The following is a 25,226-nucleotide window of genomic DNA, read 5'->3' on the forward strand; positions in this document are numbered from 1 at the left end:
CCCAGCCTGAGCTCTCTGAGCTGGAGGTCGGGAGCTGTTCCCGGGGCTGGTGCTGACAGGAGGGGGGGTGGTCCAGCGGCCAGCTCTGAGTGGGCCTTGTTCCTCCATAGCACACAGCCAGGAGTGCTCTGAGCTCTGCCCTCGTCCCAGAAGACATCCAGATGTAAGGGAGAGTGGGCAGTGAGGCCTGCACTGCCCTCAGCAGGTGCCCAGATGTGCTGTAGACTGCGTGCAGAGGCCATGGGGAAGGGACCTGGGCAGTGCTGAACTTTCCCCCTCCTCCCTGACCCAGAGCCCAGTGATTCAGAGCTGAGCAGACCTTTATGGTCTTCTTTTGACACCTTCCATCTCAAGGTGGATATGTGGGCCCAGAGAGGACAGGGCTTTGCTCAAGTCCCATAGTGACTAGAGCAGCTTGGGATCTAGAATCCAGTGAAGCCACCACAGGGAGAACTACATGAGCAGAGGCCTGTCTGCCCTTTCCCACTGCCCCCTGTGCTTGGCACATCGGGGACCTCAGGTAATATTTGTTGAGCGAGCAGGTGTAGTGAGAAAGCCCACAGCCTGGGGCGAGGGGCCCGAGGTGGACTCCTGTCCCCTCTCTGGCCAGCTTCATCTCCCTGGGCAATTGCTTCCCCTGTGGAGCCTCCATTTCCCACGGTGAGTTCACAAACCCATGTGGGAGGTGCCTGAGCAGAGATTCGAACCCAGGTCTACTGGATGCCAGGGCTGAGCATCTACGCCACCCCTCCTGGTTCATTTGCCCACCTGACTCATCCAAACACCCACTCGTTGAGATCTTTACTGAGCACCTACTATGTTCTGGTTATACTGCAGTGAAAACAGGAGAGGAGGTGTCTGCTGTCCTAGACCTTATATTCTGGAGTGGGGGGGGGTGCAGACAGTAAGCCCAAAGAGAGAACAGGAAGGGCAGTGAGTACTGTGAAGGGCCCGTGGTAAGGGCCAGGATATGGGGTGCTGTGGTCAGGGAAGGAGAGGACATTTGGTGTGACGTCTGACCTGGAAAGGCTCCGGGGAGCAGCACAGCCCTCTGGGGAGCTGCCCTGGTGGCACAGGTCTCTTCCGTCTGCCTTGCAGGTGAAGCAGATCATGGAAGAGGCCGTCACGCGCAAGTTTGTCCACGAAGACAGCAGCCACATCATCTCCTTCTGTGGTGAGTCGGTGGCCGCAGGAGAGTAGGCAGTGAGGCCACTCATGTAAGAGTCTCACTGAGTTGCTTAGCACCTCAGGAAAGGCCTCTTCCAGCCAGAATCACGCATCATGGTTTGCATTGTGACTCCCAAGTTAATTTTGGATCCTGAAGGGACTCAGTTGGAGAACCTGGAAATGCAGAATAGTGAGAGAGGCAGTTGACAGTGACTTCCGCATCCCCCTGGAGAGGTGGCTGAAGCTCTTCACGTGGGCACCACCCACACGCCTAGCCGTGGTGTTCTGGCCCCGGAGCAGCAACCTTCGTGCTGGTTCCCTGCTCTGCCATGAGCTGGCGATGTACAAGAATAGGGTGGCTGTGGACTTTCTAAAGACAGGGAGTGAAGAGCCGCTGACACCCTCCCGAGGGACCATGGCCAGCTGGCTCAGCAAAGGCACAGGCCTGGTGCTCGGAGCGTGACTCAGACTTCTCTGCTAAACCCACTCTGCCCACCAGGTTCCAGGATAATGGCACTGCCAGGTGCTGCTGTGCTTTGACGGTGGCTAGAGACGGGCCTTAGCGTGAGTCTGAAGTCAGCACTCAGCTCTCGGTCAGTGTGCGCCCTGGGGGTGATTCTCGTCCTTCCTGGGAACTTGGTCTTCAGTGACGGCAGTGTCTCCTGTGAAGGCTTGCTGCAGTCCCCCTCCCTATGACTTCGGCCCCAGGAGGAGCCTGAGCAAGGGCACCCGCCAGCCCACCAGCTCCATGTGCATGGCTGGGACACCACACTGGGGCTCACAATATGCTGAGCATGCGCGTGACCTGAGGGACCAGAGCCTCAGTTCACCTGCTTTTTACCTAGACAGACCTGTGTCTGCCTCTTGCTGGGTGACTTTGGGCAGGAATCAGGGATTGAACTCCAGGGCCCTCGACCATTGAGCCACATCCCAGACCTGATCTGTGTTTTATTTAGAGACAGAGTCTCAGTGAGCTGCTTAGCACCTCACATTTGCTGAGGCTGGTTTTGAACTTGCCATCCTCCTGCCTCAGCCTCCCGAGTCCCTGGGATGGCAGGTGTGGGCCACCGCCACCCACAAAGTCTTATTTTTTAAGTGGAATGTGTTTATTTAAATATATACACACTCAGGTACTTATAGGTATATATATAAATATATGTATTTTCATATGTGTATATGAGTACATATGAATAAGTACATATGTATATGAGAATATTATATATCTAGGTTTATTTGAAACATTAATATTTTGTTATATTTACATAGCTTTTTATTTTCATGTCCGTGTCAAGACTTGCTAACATATCTATCAGTTAAGGCCTTAGAAAAGGAGAACGTGATAAGAAGCATAGTCATAGTTCCCTAACTCTGACCAGTTTCTGTATGAGAGAAATCAGATGGCAGTAATTGAGGCTTGAAGGGCCCATCGAGGTTTCTTTTATCCATTCTCCTTAGGAGGTTCTGTCAGAAAGGATCCGACACTGTATACAGAGCCTGAAGGTGATCAACTTATCAGTATAAACAAAGTGGAAAGTTTTATATGTACAAGTTAAAATTAAGATCGTAAAAACGGTTTCACCCAAAATATTTTAAATGCATGAGCAGAGTGGGCGGTGTGATTTGGACATTCATTCAAACAAGTACTTGCCGACTCAGAGACAAGCCACTGACCCAAAGCCTCTTCCTGTCTCTCTTTGCTCTTGACCTTGGCCAAGCCATCCACCTTGAGTGGCTCACTAGGGCTCTTCATGGGTTTTGTCTCAAGAGTTAAGTGAGGTAAACCTTCACAGTCATCTGACACCCAGCAGGGGCCCAATAAGGAGTAGCTGCTGTTACATACTCACTTTTTCAGTAAGCATTAATGATGTCCCTGTTGTATACTGGCATGAGGAGAAAGTGAGAAGATGGAGGGCTCCTAGAAGTACCAGAGGCCATCAGAATGGCCTGCGCAGGACCAGTTTCTCAGAATGACTCCCTTCAGCCCAGAGAGGGAAAGTGGTTTGCCTGAGGTCACACAGTGAGTTAATGGTAGAGACCAGGCTATATATAATCCAGGTGTCCTGTTCTGAGGAGAGCTAGGAAGGACTTCCAGGGAAAATGGAAATGAGAAGATTGCTAGGAAATCCTCAAAAGAGTTTCAGGTACAGCACACCTTGAACTCAGATTGGGTTTGAATCCTGATTCTTATCACTCATTTTCTGGGAGGCCTTGAGCCATTAAGTTCACCTCTCTGATCCTCAGTATCCACATCTGAGGAGTGAGGATAGTTTTCCTTTCTTCCCTCACCTGGCAGAGAATAAAGGAGACTCATACGAGTTAGCTGCGTAACAGACACAGTGTCGATGATGATGATATCAATATTGATATTCCGTGGCCAGGTAGAGCTCAGCAATCCCATGGTCCATCTTTCCCTCTCTGACAGCACTATAGCTAACATTCATAAAGCACCCACTATGTGCCTGGCTCTGCTAAGTACTCCCATGCATTCTCTCCTCTCGTAACAGCAGCTCTGAGGCCAATGCTCACACTTCTGGCCTTTCCAGGTAAGGAAGCCGAGACACCGAGGGGGTCATTGCCCAGTCATACAGCTGGCTAGTGTGCAGCAGGGGACCTGAGTAGAGGTGGTCCAGCCTTGAGCCATGACTGTGGGTCACCCACTAAGCTCTCTTGCTTCATTAGAGGGGGAAGTCGGCTGGGGTGCAGGGCAGCTGGAGGCAGGTGATGCTGGGGACTGGCTGTCCAAGGAGCCCGTGTCTGACTGAAGCTCTGAGCCTTGCTGGGAACATGGGCAGGAGAGTCAGTGCTGCTGACCGTTATGTCCCCACAGCCGCGGTGGAGGCCTGCATCCTGCATGGGCTGAGGCGGCGGGCAGCTGGCTTCCTGCGCAGCAACAAGATCGCGGCTCTCTTCATGAAGGTGGGCAAGAGCTTTCCGCCGGCCGAGGAGCTGAGCCGCAAAGTCCAGGACCTGGAGCAGCTGATCGAGAGCACGTGAGTGTGGGGACCAGGCTGGTCAGTCCCCTGGAGAGTGACCCCCAGTCCCTTCAGGAATCCACAGCCCCTGCTACTGTTTCTGCTCCTCAGACCCACCAGCCTCTTTCTACCTCAGGGCCTTGGCACATACTGTACCTCCAGCAGGCTCCCCGACTTGGTCTTCCATGGCTGTTTCTTGTCATCATTCAGAATTCCCCAGCTCAGTCACTGCCAGCCCTCACCCCATCTTCTCCTCCACATCACCTGGTTACTTCCTTCCCATTTGTTCCTGCCATTGGGAATTAGCTATTTCTTGTTTAATTGTGAACTTGATCGTCATCTCTGCATGAGAAATGGCAGCTACATGCATGCCACCCTATTGTGTCCCCAGCATCTGGGACAGTGTCTAGCACCTGGAACATGCCCAGGAAACAGGTGGTGCTGGGCCACACCCTGTTCTCAATGCAAAGTTTCATAGAATCAACATGTTCGCATCTGCAAGGGGCAGCTGCTGGAGCCACTGGGTAAAACCCTTTTTTGAGGCATCCATTGAAGGGGGAGGAGTGTCACTCCCCTGTCGTGGTGACTGGTTAATGAGCTGGGGAGGTTTATAGACTGACTGAGTCACATGGTCCCTGTTGCCATAATCACCCCCTCAAGTCCTGAATTCACAGCCAAACCCCCAACTTGGGGCCTGGTTAGGGGTGGCAAATAGGTTTCGCTCCAGTTGTGCCTGGGGCTCCCAGAGACTGCAATGAAGGACTCTGAAGCCGTGATTGGGCATCCTGGGAAAATGTGTGTGGATTGATTGGCCATGTCTGTCACATGCAAGGGAAGGGAAGGGGAGAGATAAACATACTCTTTGTTTGTCAGTTCTCTGTTACTGTGACAAAATACCTCTCATAATTAATTAACTTAAAAAGAGGAAAAGTTGACTTTGGCTCACAGTTTGAGAGGGTGTTTTTGATGATCAGTGGGCCCTGTTACTGGGCCTATGGTGCGATAGCTGTTCACTTTATGGCCAGGATGCAAAAAAAAAAAAAAAAATTTAAAGGAGGAAGGAAGAGATCCACATCTCACAGGGCCGCTTGAGGGCGCTCCCTAATAACCTAAAACCTTCCACCAGGCCCTCCCACTAAAGGTTCCACCTCTTCCCTGTAGCCCCAGGCTGAGGGGGAAGGCTTTGACACATGGACCTCTGGGGAGCATTTCAGATCCAAACTCCAGTGTGCCCTAAGGTTGCCATCTCTGTGTAGGCTGCACTCCACTGAGGGAGAAACGGCCCCCCTTTTGCTCTTGCCCTTCAGGCCCTGCCTGTCCAGGGCTGCTCCATAACTGAATGGTGGGCAGAGCTCATGACTGGGCTTTGCCAGCTCCATTTGGAATGACTTCTTAGCCACCTTTAGGTTCCTTCCAGCTCACCTGCTGAATTCCTAGCTGATTACAGATAATAGGGCCTTCCACCGTGTGGGTCTGACTTCCTAGGGAGGGATCGGACCTGCCCTTGCTGGCCCGTAAGGGACAGCCATCCATTCGCTTGTGCACTCATTCATGAACATGATTACTGAGCATCCCCCTGTACACCAGGCACTGTGCTGGGCCCTGGAGGTTCAGACACAGGGGGGCCTGTGCTTGCCACATGCTTAGTCCATATTCTTAAGATCACAGAATGGAGGGGAACACAGAAAATGGAACAGCTTAGTGGGCAGAGATCAGCTTTGTCTGGTTCCAGAAGGCTTCTTGTAGGAGATGGCCTTGCTGAGACCCAAAGGGTGAGAAGGGATCAGCCCAGGAATGGGAACAGGAGGGAAAACAGGAAGCGGCATCAGCATGTGGAAAGTTCTATAGAGCCTGGCAGCCTCAGGAGTCTTCTCGTGCTCTGTGTCATGGAGTGAGCAGGTAGAATAAGGGGCTGCTGGAGAGGTGGGGGCAGGTCATGGAGCACCCTGCCAGTCATGGGGAAGACCTTCCTTTGCAGGGACACTGGGGAGCCACTTGGTCAGCATGTCATTCCAGGAGAGAGGGAAGGTGTGTCAAGAGCATCTGAAAACCCTCTGTTGAACCACTTCTGCACACTCACTGGGGATTATTACTTTTTCAACATTTGACCCAGATGATTGGAGCAACATGGGCTCCTGTTTAGCTGTCCTTCCTTCATTTTCTAGCAAGAGTGAGCATTTTTCCATTTGCATATTGGTCCTGTGGATTTCATTTTTTGTTTCCATTCTTTCTTGTTGGTCTTGAAGGCGAAACCAGATCCAGGGCCTCCAGGAAAATGCTCGGAAGCTGCCCAAGCTGCCCAACCTGTCCCCACTCGCCATCAAGCACCTGTGGATCCGCACCGCCTTGTTTGAGAAGGTCCTGGACAAGATTGTGCATTACCTCGTGGAAAACAGCAGGTGAGGGGGAAGGCCAGATGCCCGGGTGTGCTCTGCCTCCACCTGCTGCCTGTCCTGGGAGTTGCACCCTCGCGTCTTTCTTTGTCCCATTGACAATGCAAGTGGGTTTGAAAGTGATTTTAAACAGGCCTCCTGGATGTTCCACCCTGAGCCAGGCCAGCTTAAAAAAATGAGAGGATTTGGGTGTTTAAGATCATAGGCTTCTGACTTAGGGCAGGGTGAAGGGATCCTGGGTTTCTTCCTTCTCCTGTAGAAGACTCCACTTGTGGCCTTAAGGGGGGGGGGGGAGGGCAGGAGAGAATAACCTGTGCAGGTGTGTTCTGTTCCTCTTCCCATCTTACCGCAGAGGACTCTGAAGCATTCACTTGCCTAGGGAGTCACAGCAAGGTGGCAAGTGGCTGAGTGGGGCTCCCATGCAGTCTGTCTGACCCCACACCCATGTCCTCCACTCACTGCTGGGTGACAGCAAGGGCCAAGCCAACTGGATGTAGCCCAAGCCTGCACAGCCCTACAGATGCCTTGACCTGACATGTGTCACCTCCAGCAAGTCATTTACCCTCTCTGAACCCAGCATCCCTGGGAGGCTCCTTCCAAACTTTGAATTCTGTTGGTCTGGGGGTCGCATGAGTTTTCAAGGATTTAGAAACCATGACACCATCGTAAGTCACACAAACAAACAAATGCAGAAGCATTCAGCCTGATCCTTGTCTGGATGACGTCCCATAGTACCTTGCAGAGCCGAATTTCAGGGGGCTTTTCTGAGCATCTCAGGCCAGCGTTCCCAGCATGAGGTGTCGGGGCAGGAAGGCCTGTTAGCACAGCATTGGGAGCACAGTGCAGGTAAGAGGCATTTTATTGTCTCAGAGAGAGAAAGGCAGACATAGCTGAGCCTCTTAGGACCTCCTGTCTTCAGCAGAAGTCCTGGTGGAATCATCCAGCCTGCCGCTCATTACTCCTGTTGCTCAAGGGCCCCGTGTGTTCAGGTGGACACCAAACTCCACGCTGATATTGTTCATCTCGTTTCTCTCAAAAGTCCTCCAGCAGCCCTGTGATATATACCGTGATAGTCCCCATTTGACACATGGGCAGCCAAAGTTCTGGCAGTAATATGTGTTCTCTGCTGGCCTCCATCCAAACCCACGTGTCCTTTCCTCTTGTAGTAAATACTATGAGAAGGAAGCTCTCCTGGTGGACCCCGTGGACGGTCCCATCCTTGCATCCTTGTTGGGTAAGCGGTCTGGTGCTCTGACTTCCATGTGGTCCTGGGCCTCAGGGGTGCCTCCTGAAGGGCCCCTGGCTCCTCTCCAGCCTCCTCCATCCAAACTGCTCCCTGCCTCCTGCTCCCAGGGCCTCCTCTGGCCTCTTCTTTGCAGGACTCTGGGGCTTCCGAGCTGGCTGAAGGGGAGGGGTGGTGGAACGAGTGGCCCCTCCTTCGGGAGTTGGGAGGGTGGGCTCTCTGGGGCTGCAGTTCCCAGCCCCCTGTGCTCTGCAGTGGGGCCCTGTGCCCTGGAGTACACCAAGATGAAGACCGCGGACCACTTCTGGACCGACCCCTCCGCCGACGAGCTGGTGCAGAGGCACCGCATCCATAGCTCACACCTGCGGCAGGACTCGCCCAGCAAGCGGCCAGCCCTCTGTGTGAGTGCTGTGGGTGGCCGGGCTATGGGAGGCAGGGCTGTGGGAGGGCCTTGAGCCAGGGGACAGGGTAGAGGTCACTCCAGGGCCACCTGTCTGTCTCCTGTCACACTACCAGATCCAGAAGAGGCATTCAAGCGGAAGCATGGATGACCGGCCATCCCTGTCTGCCCGTGACTATGTGGAGTCCCTGCACCAGAACTCCAGAGCCACCCTGCTCTACGGCAAGAACAACGTTCTGGTTCAGCCGGTGAGTATCCACCGTGGGCCAGATCTTGCTCTGAGTGTCTGCTCTAGGTTATGGAGGAGGCTTTCCCTCTGGCTCTGGGTTGTTCGACTGTTTATTCATCCATCCATCCATCTGTCCACCCATCCTCACCAGCTCTCTAGCCTGCTGTCCAGCCAGTCAGCTCTCTTCCATTCTCTCTGGGCCTCCTTCTGTCCAGGCTCCACCCACCATTTGTCCATCCGTCTGTTTATATTTTTACCCACCCACCCATCTATCTAACCACCTTTGCACCCACCCATTCATCTGTCCTAATACTGAGGCCTGTACAGGTGAATTAGGGGACAGAATCATGATTTGAATTTATGCCAACGGGTGCCACTCATCAGTCACCTTCTATGCCCCAGAGGCTGGCTAGGCTCCAAGGGTGCACAATTCACTGCACAATTTCACCTTACCCATTTGAATCAGGTCTTTGAGACGTAACCAGATATAGGTTTTTTTGCTTGTCTTTTAGTCATACATTGCTCTTTCATACACACAAGAGAAAATGTAATTAAAATACATTAGCTAAGATATTCCTAAAGCCTCCGCAGTCCAGAGTTTAATCTTCTATATCACTTTGGCTAAGAATCATTAATGCCCTAGTTTTTCCACATGCTTCTCTGTTCTACTATTACCCATGGGCCAAATGTGATCTTCCACCTGTTTTTATAAATAGAGTTTTATTGAGACCCAGCCAGGACCATTAGTTTGTGTGTTATCTAGCACAGCTTTCAGGCTATGGTGGCAGAGTTAGGTTGTAGCCGAGCCTGTATGGCTCACAAAGCCAAATGTTTCTTTACACAAAAAATGTGGTGCCCCCTGACCCACAAGCCCAGAAAGTGCAGCATTTCTTCAGGAATATGCATCCTCATCTCTGAGATGGGTGAGACGTCCTGTGAAGCACTTACTTGCTGTTTTACAAGGGCATCTGGATTCACAGGCTTCCCTGCAGGGATGAATAATGTGCCTGCTTTGCCAATATCACGTTAGTAGTCTGCGGCTCTGTTCCAGCCATTCTATGTCACAGTAACTTTTTTCAATTCAAAGCTGAATCACAGGCTAATCTCTCTGAAAGCATTTAAAATAACACCTGTCCTGCTCATGCAAAATAATAGCCATGCACAAAACTCAATTGAAGAGAGGACAGGCTGAACAGCTCTGACTGAGTTTGCGTGAGTTCAGGCAGTCACCTCTGCGTCATGGTTGTGAGTTCTCATCAAGGGTAAGACATGTCCCCATTTAGGGAGGTTAAAATGTGAAAGGAACAGAATGTGCATCTTGAGATTGATGGAAGGCTGTGGTGGTGCTCCTCCACGGGGCACGGGGCTCAGCGGAGCCTGTGTGTTGAGGACTGAGCCGTACTCCCTAGGCTCAGTAAACTGCACTTGGTGCTCAGTAAATGGTGCTGGGTCTCTGCCTGTCGTTGAGGTGGATTGGGTGCAGGGACTGCCTCCTTCATGTCTGAAGGATGTTGACACATCCCTCCTACTTGGCATAAAATAAAGCAGGTGAGAAGTCCTATGGGGAGTTAGGAAGGTGGAGGATCTGACCGCTGGGCCAGAGCATGCTGGGGACACTGAAGGAACAGGTTGCTGGGGAATGGGCCACAAAACTCAGCTGCCACCTCTGCCTCCCTTAAGATTGGCCCAGATAAATGCCATTTTGAAAAGGGACAGAGTCCCCTTCCTAGTTCTAAAGACCCCTAGGCCTGAGAGGGAGAGTGTGATGGTGGGCGGCTTTCACAGCTGTACTTGGTAGTACTGCCCCACCCACAGGTTGGCTGCAGACAGCTTTGCTGAGTGCGGCCACCCAAAGAGGCTCAGGAGGACTTCAGCTTCTCAGATAACCTGCTCTGCACCCCAGAGTCTAACGGGTCAGGGCCTTCAGCCATATGTACTCCAACACCATGACCAGTCCTAAGCCCTTGTCTCTTTGCAGAGGGATGACATGGAGGCTGTACCTGGGTACCTGTCCCTGCACCAGACAGCTGACATTATGACCTTGAAGTGGACACCCAACCAACTGATGAACGGGTCCATGGGGGACCTGGACTATGAGAAGAGGTAGGTTGCTGGGTCCTCGCTGCACCCCAAGTCCATCCTCTCTCCTGGGCCCCACCTGGGAGCGGAGATGTGCACCCTGCCCTGTCTTCCCCTCCACCTGGTTGTTATGGTGACCTGGCCCGGCCTCCCTGCAACTGTGGCCTTATGGGAAACTCAGAGACTCAGGAAGATGAAGAAACCAAGGGAAGAGTGTTGGGGGTGGGGGTAGCCATTGGCTTGAACACCACTCAGAGAGGGAAGTCTACAAAGACCACGAAGCCTACAAACACAGGATAGTGGCCAGCTTCAGCCCACTCTTCCCGTCACGTCCTAACAGGGGACTGGCGTTGTTACTGGGTTTCTGGTCCCTGGAGCTGTCTCTTCTTTGGTACCCATGATATATGCAACTCCACAGTGGCTTTGGAGTCATACTGGGAAGAACCACCAGATTAGGGCTCCCTCCTGCAATACCTGTGTTCTAGCCAAACCAGGGACAGCTTCAGGGAGAACACAGGACAGCCATGGGTCTGAGGTGGCCCACTTGTCATTCCAGCTGCTGATGGGGAGAAGCAGTGATTGGGCTGTTCTGAATCCATGTCAAATTCTCTCTTTCTTTAAGAATTTAAGCTTGATTTTTTTTTTAATTTTTTTTTTTAATGTGGCACCAAGGATCAAACCCAGTGTCTCACCCATGCTAGACAAGCACTCTGCCACTGAGCCACAACCCCAGCCCTCAGATTCTGTTTTTTCTTTTGCATTTTCTTAAAAAACATTTTTACAGTCAAGAATTTTTAACTTAAAAATAGTCATGGCACAGGTTCCCATGCCCCAGCCCTCTTGGCTGTTAACCATCCCCTACCTGGACATGTTTGAGAAGCTTGCAGATGACCTGTGATTTCATATGCATTTTAAAATGTAGTGTTAAAAAAAATAAGGACTCATTTCAAGAAACATGGCCAAAACACTATTATTATGTTCTACTTAATATGAAGCTCAGTGGGGTCCATATTAGATCTTGGGGTGATTCATAGCATTTTCTTAGCTGTTCACTTCCTGCTCAGAGGTGGTCAGTGAGAGGTACCAGTGGTCCCAGGCTGGGCTGGGTAACTCTGTCTCTGCCAGACCATGGGGTTTCCAATGAAGAGGCCCTCGGCGAAGAACAGTGGAGGGCTGAGGAGAGGCCCTTGGCCTGGAACTCACCTCTTCATCGTGAACCTTGGAACTGGGCTTTCCCTGGCCTCCCAGCAAGAGTGGCTCACCCCAGCCCTGAATCTCCCTCCTAGCATTTGCCAGACGGTAGTCTCATGATCAGCTATGCACACTCCTCTCTCTCCTGCCTCACCCTGACTTCAATTTCCTTGAAGATCAAGATCCTGCCGTGCTCACAGCTGATTCCTGATGCCCACTGCAGATTGTAGCACGCAGTAGGAGCTCAGAAAACCTACTTGTTACATATTTACTGAGCACCTTCCCTGCGACTATTCTAGACACAAGGCACTAGCAAGTCAATCAAAGGAAAGCAAAATCCTTACCTTCTCAGAGCTCAAATTATGCTGGGGAAGAAAAGAAATAACCAAGTACACAAGGTCCTTGCCCAGCCCTCACCTTGCTGGGTGACCCAGAGTATGTCACTCCACCTCTCTGAGCCTCAGTTTCCCCTTCCTCTTCAGTGAGGGAATTGGACAAGATGGTCTCCCCAGAATTCAAGGGATTCCCAGAGGGTCTAATAAGTGCTTCTGCACCCCCGAGGCATGTTCTTCCCAAAGCTTTAAACAGCCCCAGGACCCTGCTCTTCACTTGGATGGAGGCCCAGGAGTGTGTGGGTGGAAAACCTGTGATGCCAGCTTGGAGAAAGGCCCTGGCCAGCTCATCCCCCACTGCTCCAGCTCCTGCCACTAGGGGCTCCGCGTTTCCACACCATCTTCCTCTGTGAACAGGCGCAATGTAGATGCTGCAAAATTGAGTTTCAACTAAATCTGGACCTTCAAGGTCACCATCCTGGGGTTGGGGATATCCACATCTCTGATCTCTGAACTCCCTGCCACCTTGTTACTCTCAACCAGAGCCTCAGTTGGAAGAGAGAAGCAGGCAGGAATCAGAAACATGAGGATGGAGTGCGGGAACGGGAGATGACCAGGGGCTTCAGCATCCCCTTTGGGACTAAGAGACACTGAAGACAAAGGGGTTGGTCCTTCTGGGAAAGAACAGGAGTTCTTCTCTCTTTTTCCAGCCATCACCTCCTCTTGCACAACCATGGTCATAACTCCCCAGCTGGGCTTCTTAGTGTTAGAGAAGGAATATTCCCAGGAGGCGGCTACTCAGGCTCTGGAGTCAGACTGGGCTTGCCCCTGTCCCTGCCCTGCTATGTGGAGCAGTGAAGTGGGAGAACCTCTGTACCCTTTGGCAGGTTCATTGGTTCAGAGGCCCCAGCACCTCCATGCCTAGGGATCTACCCAGAAGCATGATAACTTACCTACACAAAAGCTTATACACAAATGTCCTCCATAGCGTTGTTCCTAATAGCTCAGCTGGAAGCAGTAATTCAGATATATTTTTTTTTATTTTTTAGTTGTAGTTTAGTTGTGGTGCTGAAGATCGAACCCAGGGCCTGGCATGTGCTAGGCGAGTGCTCTACTGCTGAGCCACGACCCCAGCCCCTCAAATATAATTTTTTTTGATGGGAAATAGCATTTTCTTTTCTTTTTTTGTTGTTGGTCGTTCAAAACATTACATAGTTCTTGACAAATCATATTTCACAGTTTGATTCGAGTGGGTTATGAACTCCCATTTTTACCCTGTGTACAGATTGCTGAATCACATTGGTTACACTTCCATTGATTTACACATTGCCATTCTAGTGTCTGATGTATTCTGCTGCCTTTCCTATCCTCTACTATCCCCCCTCCCCTCCCCTCTTCTCTCTCTACCCCCTCTACTGTAATTCATTTCTCCCCCTTGTATTATTTTTCCCTTTCCCCTCACTTCCTCTTGTACCTCAGATATAATTTTGATCACTGGGTTTCAAGGGTTCTTCTTGGGTCGTGGGGCCATCCTGCACCAGTCACTATCACTGGACAGTGGAGCATGCTGATTGGCCAGGCCTGGGTCAGATGATCATTGCTGGAGTCCTGGGGTAGAGAGTCGTGGATTCATCCTACCTGGGCCACATGGGCCGGGGAGGACGCTTCCCTCAGAAACTGAGGCTCTGGAACCAAAAAAAAAGAGGAGAAAGGCTGGGCAGGCTGGGACACCAAAGTTGGGGACAAGAGAGGACCTCAGGAGTGGTCCTCTGGCTTCCAAAGCCCCTGCCCACCATAAAGTAGGTGGCCTTCCTACAAGCCTCACCTCTCTCCCTTCCAGTGTCTACTGGGACTACGCCATGACCATCCGCTTGGAGGAGATTGTCTACCTGCACTGTCACCAGCAAGGTAGGGACCACAGGAGATCACTGGCTGGTGATTCCTCTTGGATGCCCTGCTGCCTCTAGCTCTGATTGTCCATTAACCTCATGAGACAATGTGGTGGACATCCTGTTACCTGTGCAACTTCAATCAAGTGGCTGTACCTCTCTGAGCCTGGGTTTTCCCTCTATAAAATGGCGATGCCTATTATTTCATTGTCATGACAACCCAGTGAGAGGTGTACTCCCATTTTAGAGGTGAAGAAGCCACCTGACACAAAGCCACAGACCCTGTAAGCTCTAGAGCCTGGACTCAAACCAGATCTTTGTGACTCCAAAGTCAGTGTTCCTCAGTGGTTCTTTAAAGTCAGAAGAAGCTACAGTCAAAAGAGGCAGATGGCCGTCCTGCTTTAGGAAGCGAGTGGCCTGTGTCTCACCGAGGTGTGAGACACTGCGGCTCAACTCCTAAGACGGACCTGGGTCCAGATCTGTGACCTTGAGGAAGTAACTTACTCTCTTGGAGGCTGGGTTTCATTTGTAAAGTAGTAGATCAGCCTCATGGGGATATTGTGAGTGTTGGACAAGACAGTTCTCGTAGGTATTGTGCTGGTGCACAGGAAATGTCCCCGACACTAGCCAGAGTCACCTAGGGGCCTGAGAGGGGTGAAATCTGGACTCCCCGTGCCACAGTGAGCCAGGTGGATTTGCAGCAGATTCTGGAGGAGTGTGGGTGTTTCAGAGCATCTTTCCTTTGGCAGGTAACTTTAGGGAGGCCACCACACTGTTCCTGACCTTGTCCTGTAGCTCCCCATCCAGGTGGATGGTGGGTGGGATGGGTGGGACACGGGAGAGGTGAAACCTGCCCTGACCTTTTGCCCAGGCCTGGCCCAGAGCCTCAGATGCTTGGTCTGGCTGGGCACCTCTGGGGACATGTATTTGCAGAGTTGGGGGCTTGTCACCAAGCCTCATAGTGACTTCCCACTGGGTCTTCTCTGCTGGTCATGGTGGCAGTGGACAGCGGCGGGACAGTCGTGTTGGTCAGCCAGGATGGGATCCAGAGGCCGCCCTTCCGCTTCCCCAAGGGCGGGCACCTCCTGCAGTTCCTCTCGTGCCTGGAGAATGGGCTGCTTCCCCACGGGCAGCTGGACCCACCTCTCTGGTCCCAGCGGGGAAAGGTGAGTGGCCTAGGGGTGTGGGTCCTTATGTGACTTCGCGGGCTGGTGCACGCCCCACCGAGACCCTTAGGCTGTGCAGGTTTGAGGACAGCTGTGTCCTTTCACTGGGACGTGTCCTTCCAGGGCAAAGTGTTTCCCAAGCTGCGCAAGAGAAGCCCTCAGGGTTCCTCAGAGTCCACATCTTCAGACAAGGAGGATGAGGAGGCCACAGATTATGTGTTCCGGATCATCTACCCCGGCTCGCAGTCTGAATTTGGTAAGCCGCCCATCCTGGCCCAGGGGTCCACCTGCCACCTGAACCTGGGAACAGCCCCAGGCATTTGGAACAAGAAGACAAGGGGTCAAGATTCTGGGGCTGGCTGGAGACCTGGGACCTGGAAGTCAGTATCTTGGTAGCCTCAGCTCTCTCCACCTGGCTCACAGAGATGCCACTAGACAGGAAGCAACACAGGGTAGTGACAGTGGCATGGGCTCTTGAATCCAAGCTGCACCTAGCAAGTCTCTTCAGCCTGCGTGCCTCCGTGTCCTCAGCTGTAAGTGGGGCTGTTTGCAGCACCTGTCTCATAGGGTTGCTGGGAGGAGGGATCCAAACAGGGCCTTCGGCACCTAAAGATGACTCGAATGTTAGCTGCCCTCCTGTCCGCCTTGCGATGTTCACTTCAAGTCAAAACTTCGGTGACATGAGGAGGTGATGAGAGAGCGCGTTTGGGGGGGGGGGGGGTCTTGCCCGTGGTAACCGTGGTGAGCAGTGGTGAGAACGGCAGTGGGGAGGCGAGCAGCGGCACTGTCACCAGATCGCGGCAGTTGCCCTGCGGTCCGTATAGTGACTGCTATGAGGAGATGCTCTGCGGGGCGGCTCACCATGATGGGGCGGGGCCGTGCGAACACTGTGAATGAATCTGCACAGCACTCAGAAGGGGCCTGGCACTTAGGCGGCCCTCTCTGGTGTGTGTTGAAGTAGTTCTAAGTTACAGCTTCTTTTCTGTTAGGCTCATTTGTTTAGACCTCTGCAGGCATGTTGATCCCATTTGAGGGACAATGGCCCTGAGCCTCCCTTTGCATAAGCGACCCTGTGCTGAGCCGTGAGAGGCTCTTCAGAAAGCAGACAGATGTCCTCCCTGGCAGGGGTCTCATGGAGCCAGGCCCCTTACTTTCCTGGCTCTCCTCCTTGGCCAAGCACCACAGGGCCTGGGGCAGGCCTGGCGGTCAGGTATCATGTCTCTTGCATTAGCCTGTGTTCCACCCCCTGCCCCCCCCCACCCCCCACCGCCATGATGTTCTTTCAGAGTTCAGCAAAGCCTTGTTCCCACCTCACCCAGGTGTCCATGGCCACTGCTGCCCAGCATTAGGCCTCCCCATGGGAGGTCTCTCAGGTAGCACTGGGCGCACCCCAAGGCTGTGCTGGCCCAGTGCTGAGAGCAGAATCCCCCAGGATGTGGAGTTGGCTTCTGTTCCTTTTCCCAAGAACCTGGGCTCCATCCTGAAGACTGACAACATTAGGACACCCCCTGGTGAGCCTTATATCAGAGAGCCCAGATCCCTGGGGCTCTTCCCAGGAAACGCTTCCTGCAGATTCTTACCCAACAAATAATTTGCCTACTCCTGCCAGGAACCAGGCTGGTGCTGGATGCTTATTTGGGGGATGTTTGTGCTGTATCCTGTTGGGGATCATGTGGCCAGGAACAGAGGCCAGCTCGGCTCACCCACAGTCCTTGGCGCCTCCCATTCTGGGCCTATGGTTTAACTGCCAGCTCTCATGGAGGTGTCTGCTTGGTGGAAAGGCTTCTCTGCCACCAGGCTCTCTTCTCCATGAGCAAGGCACGTTGGAAGTGCCCTGGAGCCTCCTCTGGCCCATGGCTGATGGGATTGGTGTGCAGATACCAGCTCCCTCGGCCCTCGGGTGAGCAAGCTCTGAAATGTGCATGCTTTGCACAGCCCTCGGGGTCCCCAAGGCCATCGGGCACAGTTGCCCCTTGTGGAAACCTGCTTGGTCATACCCTCCACTCCAGGCCTTTCCTAGCCTGTCTCACTCACCTCTCTGCTACCCGTGCTTCTTAGGAGCACCTCCCAGATAATCGACTTGGGGTCCCTGCCTACCTTTGAGGAATCCTGATGACGCAGTGTATGTGGGACAGGGCCCCTCCACCTTGGCTCTGCTGAGGTGAGGCTGGAAATACCCTTCACAGGACGGGCTTGTCCTGTGCATGGAGGATGCTGGCCACATCCCTGGGCTCAGACCCTGGATGCCAAGTAGCAAAGCTCTCATGTTCCTCCAAGTTGTGACAACAAGAAATGTCTCCAGACATTGCCATGTGTCCTCTCAGTGGGCAGATGGGTTGCAAAATTGCCCCTGCTTGAGAACCACTGGTTTCCAGAAAAGAAACCATCACTGGATACTGCTCTGCCACTGCAGGACACTCACGGGGTCCTTCCTGTTCAGGTCTCCCTTTCTTGCCTGGAGGACAGGGTGACAACACTGCCCCTCACCCCGGGTCAAATTCTGAGGGGTCAGAGCGATGATTTGTGAAACACCTTTCACCAGATGCAGGCCCATTCCTTAGTGGATGCTCAGGTCACAATCGCAGGTCTCCTGTACTGAGTGCCACACGTGCCAGGCCCACTTCTGCACTCGCTGTGTCTTAACTCACCTCACCCCCAGCGTAGCTCTCCCGAGCAGGATGTCATCACCATTCCCTGTTGTGCAGAGGAGAAAACTGAGGCACAGAAAGGTAAATCAACTGATCCAAGGTCACTCAGCTGGTTTGGGGCGCAGCTGAGCTTTGCACACAGATGCCTCCAGCACCTGTGCCTCTAAGCGCCACTCCATGCCTATGGTCCTGATGGTGGGGAAGAGGGCAAAGTACTTTCACCTTCTTCAACCTTGAGGTCAGAGGCAGCCCTCAAAATGGTGACCCCACCCCCATCCTTGGATGAAATTCTCAGGGGCCTGAGCCACACAGCGTTACCAATTTAGAAAAATCAGAAATCAACACACCTCTTCCCGTGGGCCACATTTTGCAAATAATGTTTTATTGGAACACGGCCATATTCATTCATTCACATATGGTCTGTGGTCACTTTCATGCCACAACAGCAAGGTTCAATAATTGTGACAGAGCTCAGATGGCCCCTGGCCAAAATTACATATTATCTGTCTCTTTGTGGAGAAACCGTGCAGATGTTTGCCTTAAAGAGGAAGATGATTACTTCAACATGCGGGAGGGAAGACGTGGCTTAGCTGCTTCTACACTGCCTCCCCCTGTCATATGCTCCTGTCCCCACCACTGGATCTCTGGCCTGTCTTTATGCACAGAGGGGCAAAGACCAGCACTACAATGCGGACAGGTCACGGTCAGATCCTGGCCTTCCAGGCTCCTCTCTTGCTGAGGTTGTCTATGCTGCAGTGGCCACAAGGCACATGTGCCAACCGAGCACTCTGAAGGTGTGACTGGTGAAGTTGAGGTGTGAGGCATGCTGTGGGTGCAAAACACGCCCCAGATTTTGAAGACTTTATGTGAAAAAAAGAGAATGTGGATTTTTGCATGAATAATGTTATATTGATTATATGTTGAAAGGATAACATTTTGGAAATTTTGAGTTGAAATTATTGGGACTGTTTTCACCTGTTTAATGTGGCTACTGGGCAGCTTTGAATTCTATGCATGGCTCCTCCATATTCTCTCGGACAGCGCTGGCCTGGGGCAGACTTCTCAACCTCAGCACTGTTGGCCTGGGGAGTCAAATAATTCTTTGAGTGTGAGGCTGTCTTATGTGTTGGGGGGTGTTGCACAGTGCCCCTGGCCTCCAGCCACTAGGTGCCCAGAGCATTGAGCTTTTCTGCAAGTGTTGACAGCTGAAGTCTCAAGAGTCTCCAGAACCGCCCCATTGAGAGCCGATGGGTGGGGAGACAGGAGCCAGTGGGAAACAGCAGTGGGGGTTGGCTAGATTGGAATTCGATGCACTAGCTGGAGAGCCTTGGGCGTGTCACTCTATATGCCTCAGTTTCCAAGTCTGCTAAAGAGGATGATGAGGGTACCTGCGCTCAGTGAGAGACCACTGTCATTAGAGGAAGGAGAAGGGGGACTTCAGTCAAAACGTCCAGCTTTGCCAGTCACTCCTTGATGGGTCTTAGTGTGACAAAATCCTCTCATCATTCAGACCCTCAACAGGGGAGAGCCGAGATAGGAGGAGTTGCCCAGGGGCCATGTGGAAAATGTGCACATCTCTGTTCCTCAGTTACTTCTGCCAAATGAGAAAACAAATGCCCCCCTTAGAGGTTCACTGTGACCATAAGACAGAGCACGGCCCAGCCCATCACCCATGCGGAGCAGTCACTTTATGAACACGAGCATTCTTTCTTCCTCTAATCAAACTCAGTATGCATGGTGGGGGGACAGCTGTGGAGAGCAGGGCAGGGATGGTTCCAGCCCCAAGGCACTGGTTCTCGTGGCCATCTCCTGCCCCACCCCACACCTCGCCTTACTAGTGCTTTCTGTTTTGTTTCAAGCTGCCCCCAGCCTCTTGGCCAGCGCTTGTCCCATCTCTGTGGGCCCCGCCTGGATGATGATTGCTGCTGGTCAGTCCACGCTGGTAGTGGCCAGGGGGAGTCGGTGGGCACGAGCCAGATGGAATACCACCCTCCCCACACCGGGCCTGAAGGAGCAGCCCCCCTGTAATGTCTGGGCTCCCCACTTCCCCCAGGGCTGGGTCCCAGCCACCTCTGCCATGTTGTCATTTGAGTCTTGGTCCAAGGGAGATGGAAGGAAGGTGCAAATCGATGCCCCAGCTGTCTACCTGAAACAGACAGTTGGCAGCCCTGTGGGTCCACTGGTGAAGTCTGCTGGGGTGAGGGGCTGGGATGGAGCCAGGATTGTCCCCACATGGGCTAAGCCAATCAGTGCTTCCCTGAGACTGGCGAGGAACTGGGCATGTTTTTCTAGAATAGACTACAGGAATCACTGGCCTCTCTTGGCCGTCTCATTGGTGAGTCTGCATGGGGCGTAAAAGTGTGATGCGCTACTTTGGGTGGCTGCAAGAACCATGTTCTGTGGACAGCTTCCTTCTCTGTCCTTGGGCAGAGGCAGACCCTGCTGGCTGCCAAGCTCTGATGACCAGTGGGGTCAGGCCCCCAGCTCTCTCTCCCCATAAAGCTCTAGGAGAGAGCTGAGATAGGACGAGTTGCCCAGGAGCCATGGCAAATGGGGAAATGTGCACCTCTTTGAGTTCCTGGAACAAGAATAAGAAAACTATAACCCAAGGGCCAAATCCAGCCTCATTCTGTACATCTCTGAGCTGAGGATGGTTTTTATTTGTTTCAGTGATTGAAAGAATCAAAAGAGTGATATTTTATGACTTGTGAAAATGATGCAAAGCTCACATTTCAGTGTCCATCAACAAAGTTGCCTTGGAGCACACCCGGGCCCCTCTGTTGACATTACAAAATGCATGGCGACTTTTACACTGTGAGAGCAGAGTGTTGAGGACACAGACCAGATGGCTCACAAGCCTAAAATACTTCCCACCCCGCAGACTGTTCAAAGCCAGACTCAGCAACAGCAAGGCCCTGAGCAACTTGGCAAGATCTTGTCTCAAAAAATGAAAAGGGCTGGGGGTGATGTTCAGTGGCTAAGCGCCCTGGTACAAAAAAAAAAAAATAGATAGATCTATCTATCTGTCTCCAGGGGGTTAATTCAGAAGGTCAAGGGTACAGGATGGACATGTGACATTTTGATCCTAGGGATCGCCAACCCGTCTGCACCCACTTAGCAGAGCAGCTTTCTGGCTCAGGACCACGGACAGCACCCGCATGGCCTCCCCATCCACTGCTCTCTTGTCCTGAGTCAGGCTCCCTCCTATCTGACCACCAGGAGCTCCCCAGGAGGCCCCTCTCTGGGGACTCAAGCCCTAGGCCTTCTCAGAAGCACCCAGCAGGCTCCCCTGCTTCCCCTCAGTGTCTTGTGGGCACAGCTAAATGACAACATGGTGAGGCGTGGCCCCCTGTTTAGGTGGCTCTGGTCTCTGTTCTCTTCCTCTCTGGCCATCATCTGGGGCCAGCTCTGCCCGTCTCCTGGGGCCTCCAGGTCTTGGTGGTGGCTTTCATTGGATCAGGGGGCTCAGGGGCCTCAGTTGGACTGTGATCTGGAGAGTTCTTTCCCGGTCTCTTTCAGGGCCTTTCCCTTTCTCTGTGCCAGCCTGGAGGGTGTGGGGAGCTGCTCGCTGTGGGGAGGTTTCTGTGGCCTACACAGACTTAACCAGGGCTCTTCCTTTGCCCCTTCTTCTACACCCCACAGTCCCCCAGGATCTGATGGATGTCTCCGTGAACAACCTCCCATCCCTATGGCAACCCAGCCCCCGGAAATCCTCCTGCTCGTCCTGTTCACAGAGTGGCTCAGCTGGTGGCAGCTCAACCAATGGCTGCAACCATGAGAGGTAGGAGGGGCTCGTGCTGTGGTGGGGAGAGGCTGAAGGGTTACCCAGAGCTTGGTGGATGCACTGAATCTGGAAGAGGGAACACAGGCTGTGGAATCAACCAGAGGTGGATTAAATCCTGGCCCTGGTGTAGTTCTAGCTGTAGGAAGTCACTCACGTGGTTCAGTCAGGATAAGCAACATAGAGCCACAGGAACAAATACCCCTGAACCCTGAGTGTAATTTACAGCAAACATTTTATCCAGTATTGTGTGTCCCTCATGGTCGGCCAGGAACTCAGCTCTCTGCATATTAAAGGGCAGCACTGCTGGTTGTTGCCAGTCCCAGGTGACAGGCAACTGTAGCTCTGGCGGGCCTTGAATCAACAATAAGTGTCCCACCAAAAATGATTACTTATAATTTCCTCTTCCAACTGTTGGCCCCACCCACAGGAAACCAGGAAGTGCAGCCCTACCAGGTGCCTGGAAGGAAGAAACCAAAAATATCACTTAAAGACAAATGCCTCCTCAGTTTGACCCTCCACAAAATTCTTCCCTTATGTGATTATGAGGAACAAATAGAATAATGGTTTAAGGTGGCCAGCACATAGAAGCTGGCACGTGGCAGTGTTCAGTAAATGACACTCACTGTTTTCTTGTTCCAAGTTAAAGCTCAAGTTCACCTCTGTCTTTACCCACAGAGCTCTTGTCTCTTTGGAACTACTCGGCCATTCATGAGATTGGTCTAGTTTCCCACTGGCCCCACTTGGTCTGGCCAGGGAGACTCCCTTCCCCTGTCCTTGCTGGCCTTCTTTCCTGTGGTGTCCAATCTTCAGCCCGTCACAGTGTGAGGGAATGGGACTCGAGGGCTGGGGGCCAGCGTCAGATCTTCAAAGCCCCCTCACCCCCGGCTTTCCAGTCTGTGACCAGCAGCCGCACCTGGGCAGATTCTCAGCTTGTTATCCCAAACCCACTGAATCAGAACCTGTATTTAACACCTCTAAGACCACTTGTCGGCATGTAAGGGTCAGAAGCCCTGATACAACTGGAGAGTCACCTGGGGCGGTAGCAACACATACGGGTTCTAGGACTTCTTCCTAGAGATCCTGATTGAGGACTCTGCAGGGCCCAGGAATTCACATGTCAGAGAAACCCCGAGTGTCTCGGGCTGGACTTTCACCTCCATGGGGCATTGAGAAATGCCGCTTTCCCCAACACATACTCTGATAGCATCTGCTTGCGTGTTCGTAGCAGTGGGGAACTCACTACCTGCTGTGGGACACTAGTCAGTGTGGTGCTGTTCTCCTGCAACCTGACCAAGTCAGCCTCGCCACCCTGAGGGCACAAAGAGGACATTTTCCCAGGTGCATAGCTGGAGATTGAGCTGCGTTTCCTCTCCAGCCTCCCTGGGTTTTTCCGGGTGTCCCCTGGGATGTCCTGAGTACATACATGGCACAGTTCTGCTCTGTGCTCTGCAGGAGTGTACTGCACTCCTTTGGCAGTTCTGTGGTTTTCAGCAATGCTGGGAGTGAGGGTTTACTCCCCCCTCAGCCAAAACAGAACCCAGAAGTGACCACACAAGGGGAAGCTGGATGGCATCACCTGCTTTGCAGTCATCCCCACTGAATCCCAGTGTAGTTCAGTTTGGGTCACTTGAAGAAAGTGACAGAAACCTTCTTCAAACCGATTGAAGAAGAAAGTAAAAGTGTTGGCATAACTAAGGTTCAAGGCAAGCGGCCTCAGACCTGGCCGAGTGCAGGTGCTCACTGCAGGAAGCCCGTCTGCATCCTCAGGTGTCACCCCTGCGGGCCTCTATGCTAGTACCACACTCTAGTCTCAGGCAGGGAGATAAAAATACAGCGACTATTTCCAACAACAAACAGTCCCAAGACTGATTCTCATTGGCCCATGTGACCATCTCTGAGCCAATCACTGTGACTTCAGCCTGGGTCCCGTACTAGGTAGAGTCCTTTGTCCCATCCAGACCACAGGGACAGAGGCTTAGGGGAGAGGTGACACCTCAGAGGAAATCTGGGGTTCTGATAAGAAGGGCGATGCAGCTGTATGGAAATCACAGGAGGCCACTCTTGGGTCCTCTGAGAGAGTGGGTCGTGGTCCTCTTCAGCAAACCTGGGCCACGAGCACCTCATGTGAGCATCTTCCTTCCCCCCCACCCCTGCAGGGCTCCTCTGAAGCTGCTCTGTGACAACATGAAGTACCAGATCCTCTCCAGAGCCTTTTATGGATGTACGTATAGGTCTTCGTTGCTGGTGTGGTCTCCAAGGAGCATGTATTGAGTGCCTACTGTATGCCAGAAATACCAGGGGACAGAACCTGGCTCTGGAATTTGAACATCCCTATCTTCTAGATATCTGGTTTCAGGCGCAGTTTGCTCATCTACAGATCAGGGATAAATTTTATCTCTGGGTCCTAAGAGAAGGCAGTGGACTGGGGACCCTGGGAGAGGAGGCCGGATCTGAGGTCACCATTGCATTCTAAGGTCTCACCTGGAGGGTGTGTCAGGATGGAATGAGAAGCGTGTGTAAAGTCTTTGGCCTCTAGTCTTGCATGTTGTAGGTGCTCAATAGATGTCAGTTCCACTCCACAGCAGAAGAGAAAGGTGACCTGATTCCATCGCCCAAGCTTAAAAATTAAAACTAATAACACAAATATTCTGATTATTCCCACTAACTAGACAAGGCACAGAGAGGCAAAGTGATTTGTCTAGGGTCACACAGCTAACAAGCTTAGTTTTTCTCTCTGTCTTGTTTCTCAGCACACTTTATTTCCCAAACCTCATAGCCTAGCTGGGGGAGATCAAGCATGCATTTTTAGGGATTCCAGAGGAGTTTTAATTACACCCTGCATGGGCCTGCATGTTGATGTTGGAAAACAGTTTCCTTGTCAACTAGTTTGGGAAATGTTGAAGTTAAACAATTTTCTGTATTCTTTGGGACTATCCCTATCACACTCAAGAAATTGAGGCCATGGGAGAGTAAGAGGAACATCCCTCAAATGTATTTGGCCACAGAAACCTGGATGGCTGCCTGGGTGCTCATCACCTCCAAGTGTCCAGGGGACAGGGAGTGGAAGGTCCCCTGGGCTGAGGTTCTTGCCTGTCCTGTGACCACCATCCCCAGTGCCTGATGCAGAGCGTGGCATGGAGTGGGCGCTGTGCAGGTGTTTAATAGACCCAAGTGCAGAATCTTCCTGGAGGAAGGGCAGGGTTGAGATGAGTCTGAAACGAGGTGATCATATGACAATATAGCACATCCTTGATGCCTGTTGAGAGCCCTGCCTGCAGCCTGTCAGTTAAATGCATTGGATTCCAACCCAGTAGGCTAGCATCACCCTGACTGAGGCTGACAAAGGCGACAGAACTTCCCTAGGGCTGAGCAGTCAACCCACCAAGTGACATCACCCCTCTGGGCTTCACTTTCCTTTTGTGGGAAAGGGGGTGATGAGAATTTGCAGGACATGTAGGTTCAATTAGCTGGGGAAAGAGACACCACCTTGAAGACTCCATGAGCCAGCCGTGGGCACCAAATAGCAGAGGGTAACTCGTCCCTTCCCTCTGCAACAGGGCTCGCCTACTGCAGACACCTGTCCACCGTGAGGACCCATCTGTCAGCCCTGGTCAATCACATGATCGTGTCTCCGGACTTGCCCTGTGATGCTGGCCAGGGGCTGACAGCCAGGATCTGGGAGCAGTACCTTCAGGACAGCACGGTAAGCCTTGGCGGGGAGTGGGTCACCATG

The 25,226-nt window shown here is 52.5% G+C and overlaps 1 protein-coding gene across 3 annotated transcripts in view; it reads left to right on the forward strand.

Annotated features, from left to right (window-relative positions):
* Sgsm1 (small G protein signaling modulator 1) overlaps window positions 1-25,226 on the forward strand; it is a 74,983-nt gene that overhangs the window by 18,686 nt on the left and 31,071 nt on the right. The window contains exons 3-16 of one of the 3 annotated variants that reach the window (XM_078039631.1): window positions 1,099-1,174; window positions 3,995-4,157; window positions 6,386-6,538; window positions 7,699-7,766; window positions 8,031-8,176; window positions 8,292-8,423; window positions 10,383-10,507; window positions 13,847-13,914; window positions 14,898-15,061; window positions 15,185-15,317; window positions 19,569-19,733; window positions 21,352-21,490; window positions 23,650-23,714; window positions 25,051-25,196. In XM_078039631.1, the coding sequence (XP_077895757.1) occupies window positions 1,099-1,174; window positions 3,995-4,157; window positions 6,386-6,538; window positions 7,699-7,766; window positions 8,031-8,176; window positions 8,292-8,423; window positions 10,383-10,507; window positions 13,847-13,914; window positions 14,898-15,061; window positions 15,185-15,317; window positions 19,569-19,733; window positions 21,352-21,490; window positions 23,650-23,714; window positions 25,051-25,196 (1,743 nt within the window). The remainder of the gene's footprint in view (window positions 1-1,098; window positions 1,175-3,994; window positions 4,158-6,385; window positions 6,539-7,698; window positions 7,767-8,030; window positions 8,177-8,291; window positions 8,424-10,382; window positions 10,508-13,846; window positions 13,915-14,897; window positions 15,062-15,184; window positions 15,318-19,568; window positions 19,734-21,351; window positions 21,491-23,649; window positions 23,715-25,050; window positions 25,197-25,226) is intronic. The other 2 variants (XM_078039630.1, XM_078039629.1) reach the window with 2 other exon arrangements.

The sequence above is a fragment of the Ictidomys tridecemlineatus genome, chromosome 2 (genome assembly GCF_052094955.1).
Source record: "Ictidomys tridecemlineatus isolate mIctTri1 chromosome 2, mIctTri1.hap1, whole genome shotgun sequence".
Lineage (NCBI taxonomy): Eukaryota > Metazoa > Chordata > Mammalia > Rodentia > Sciuridae > Ictidomys > Ictidomys tridecemlineatus.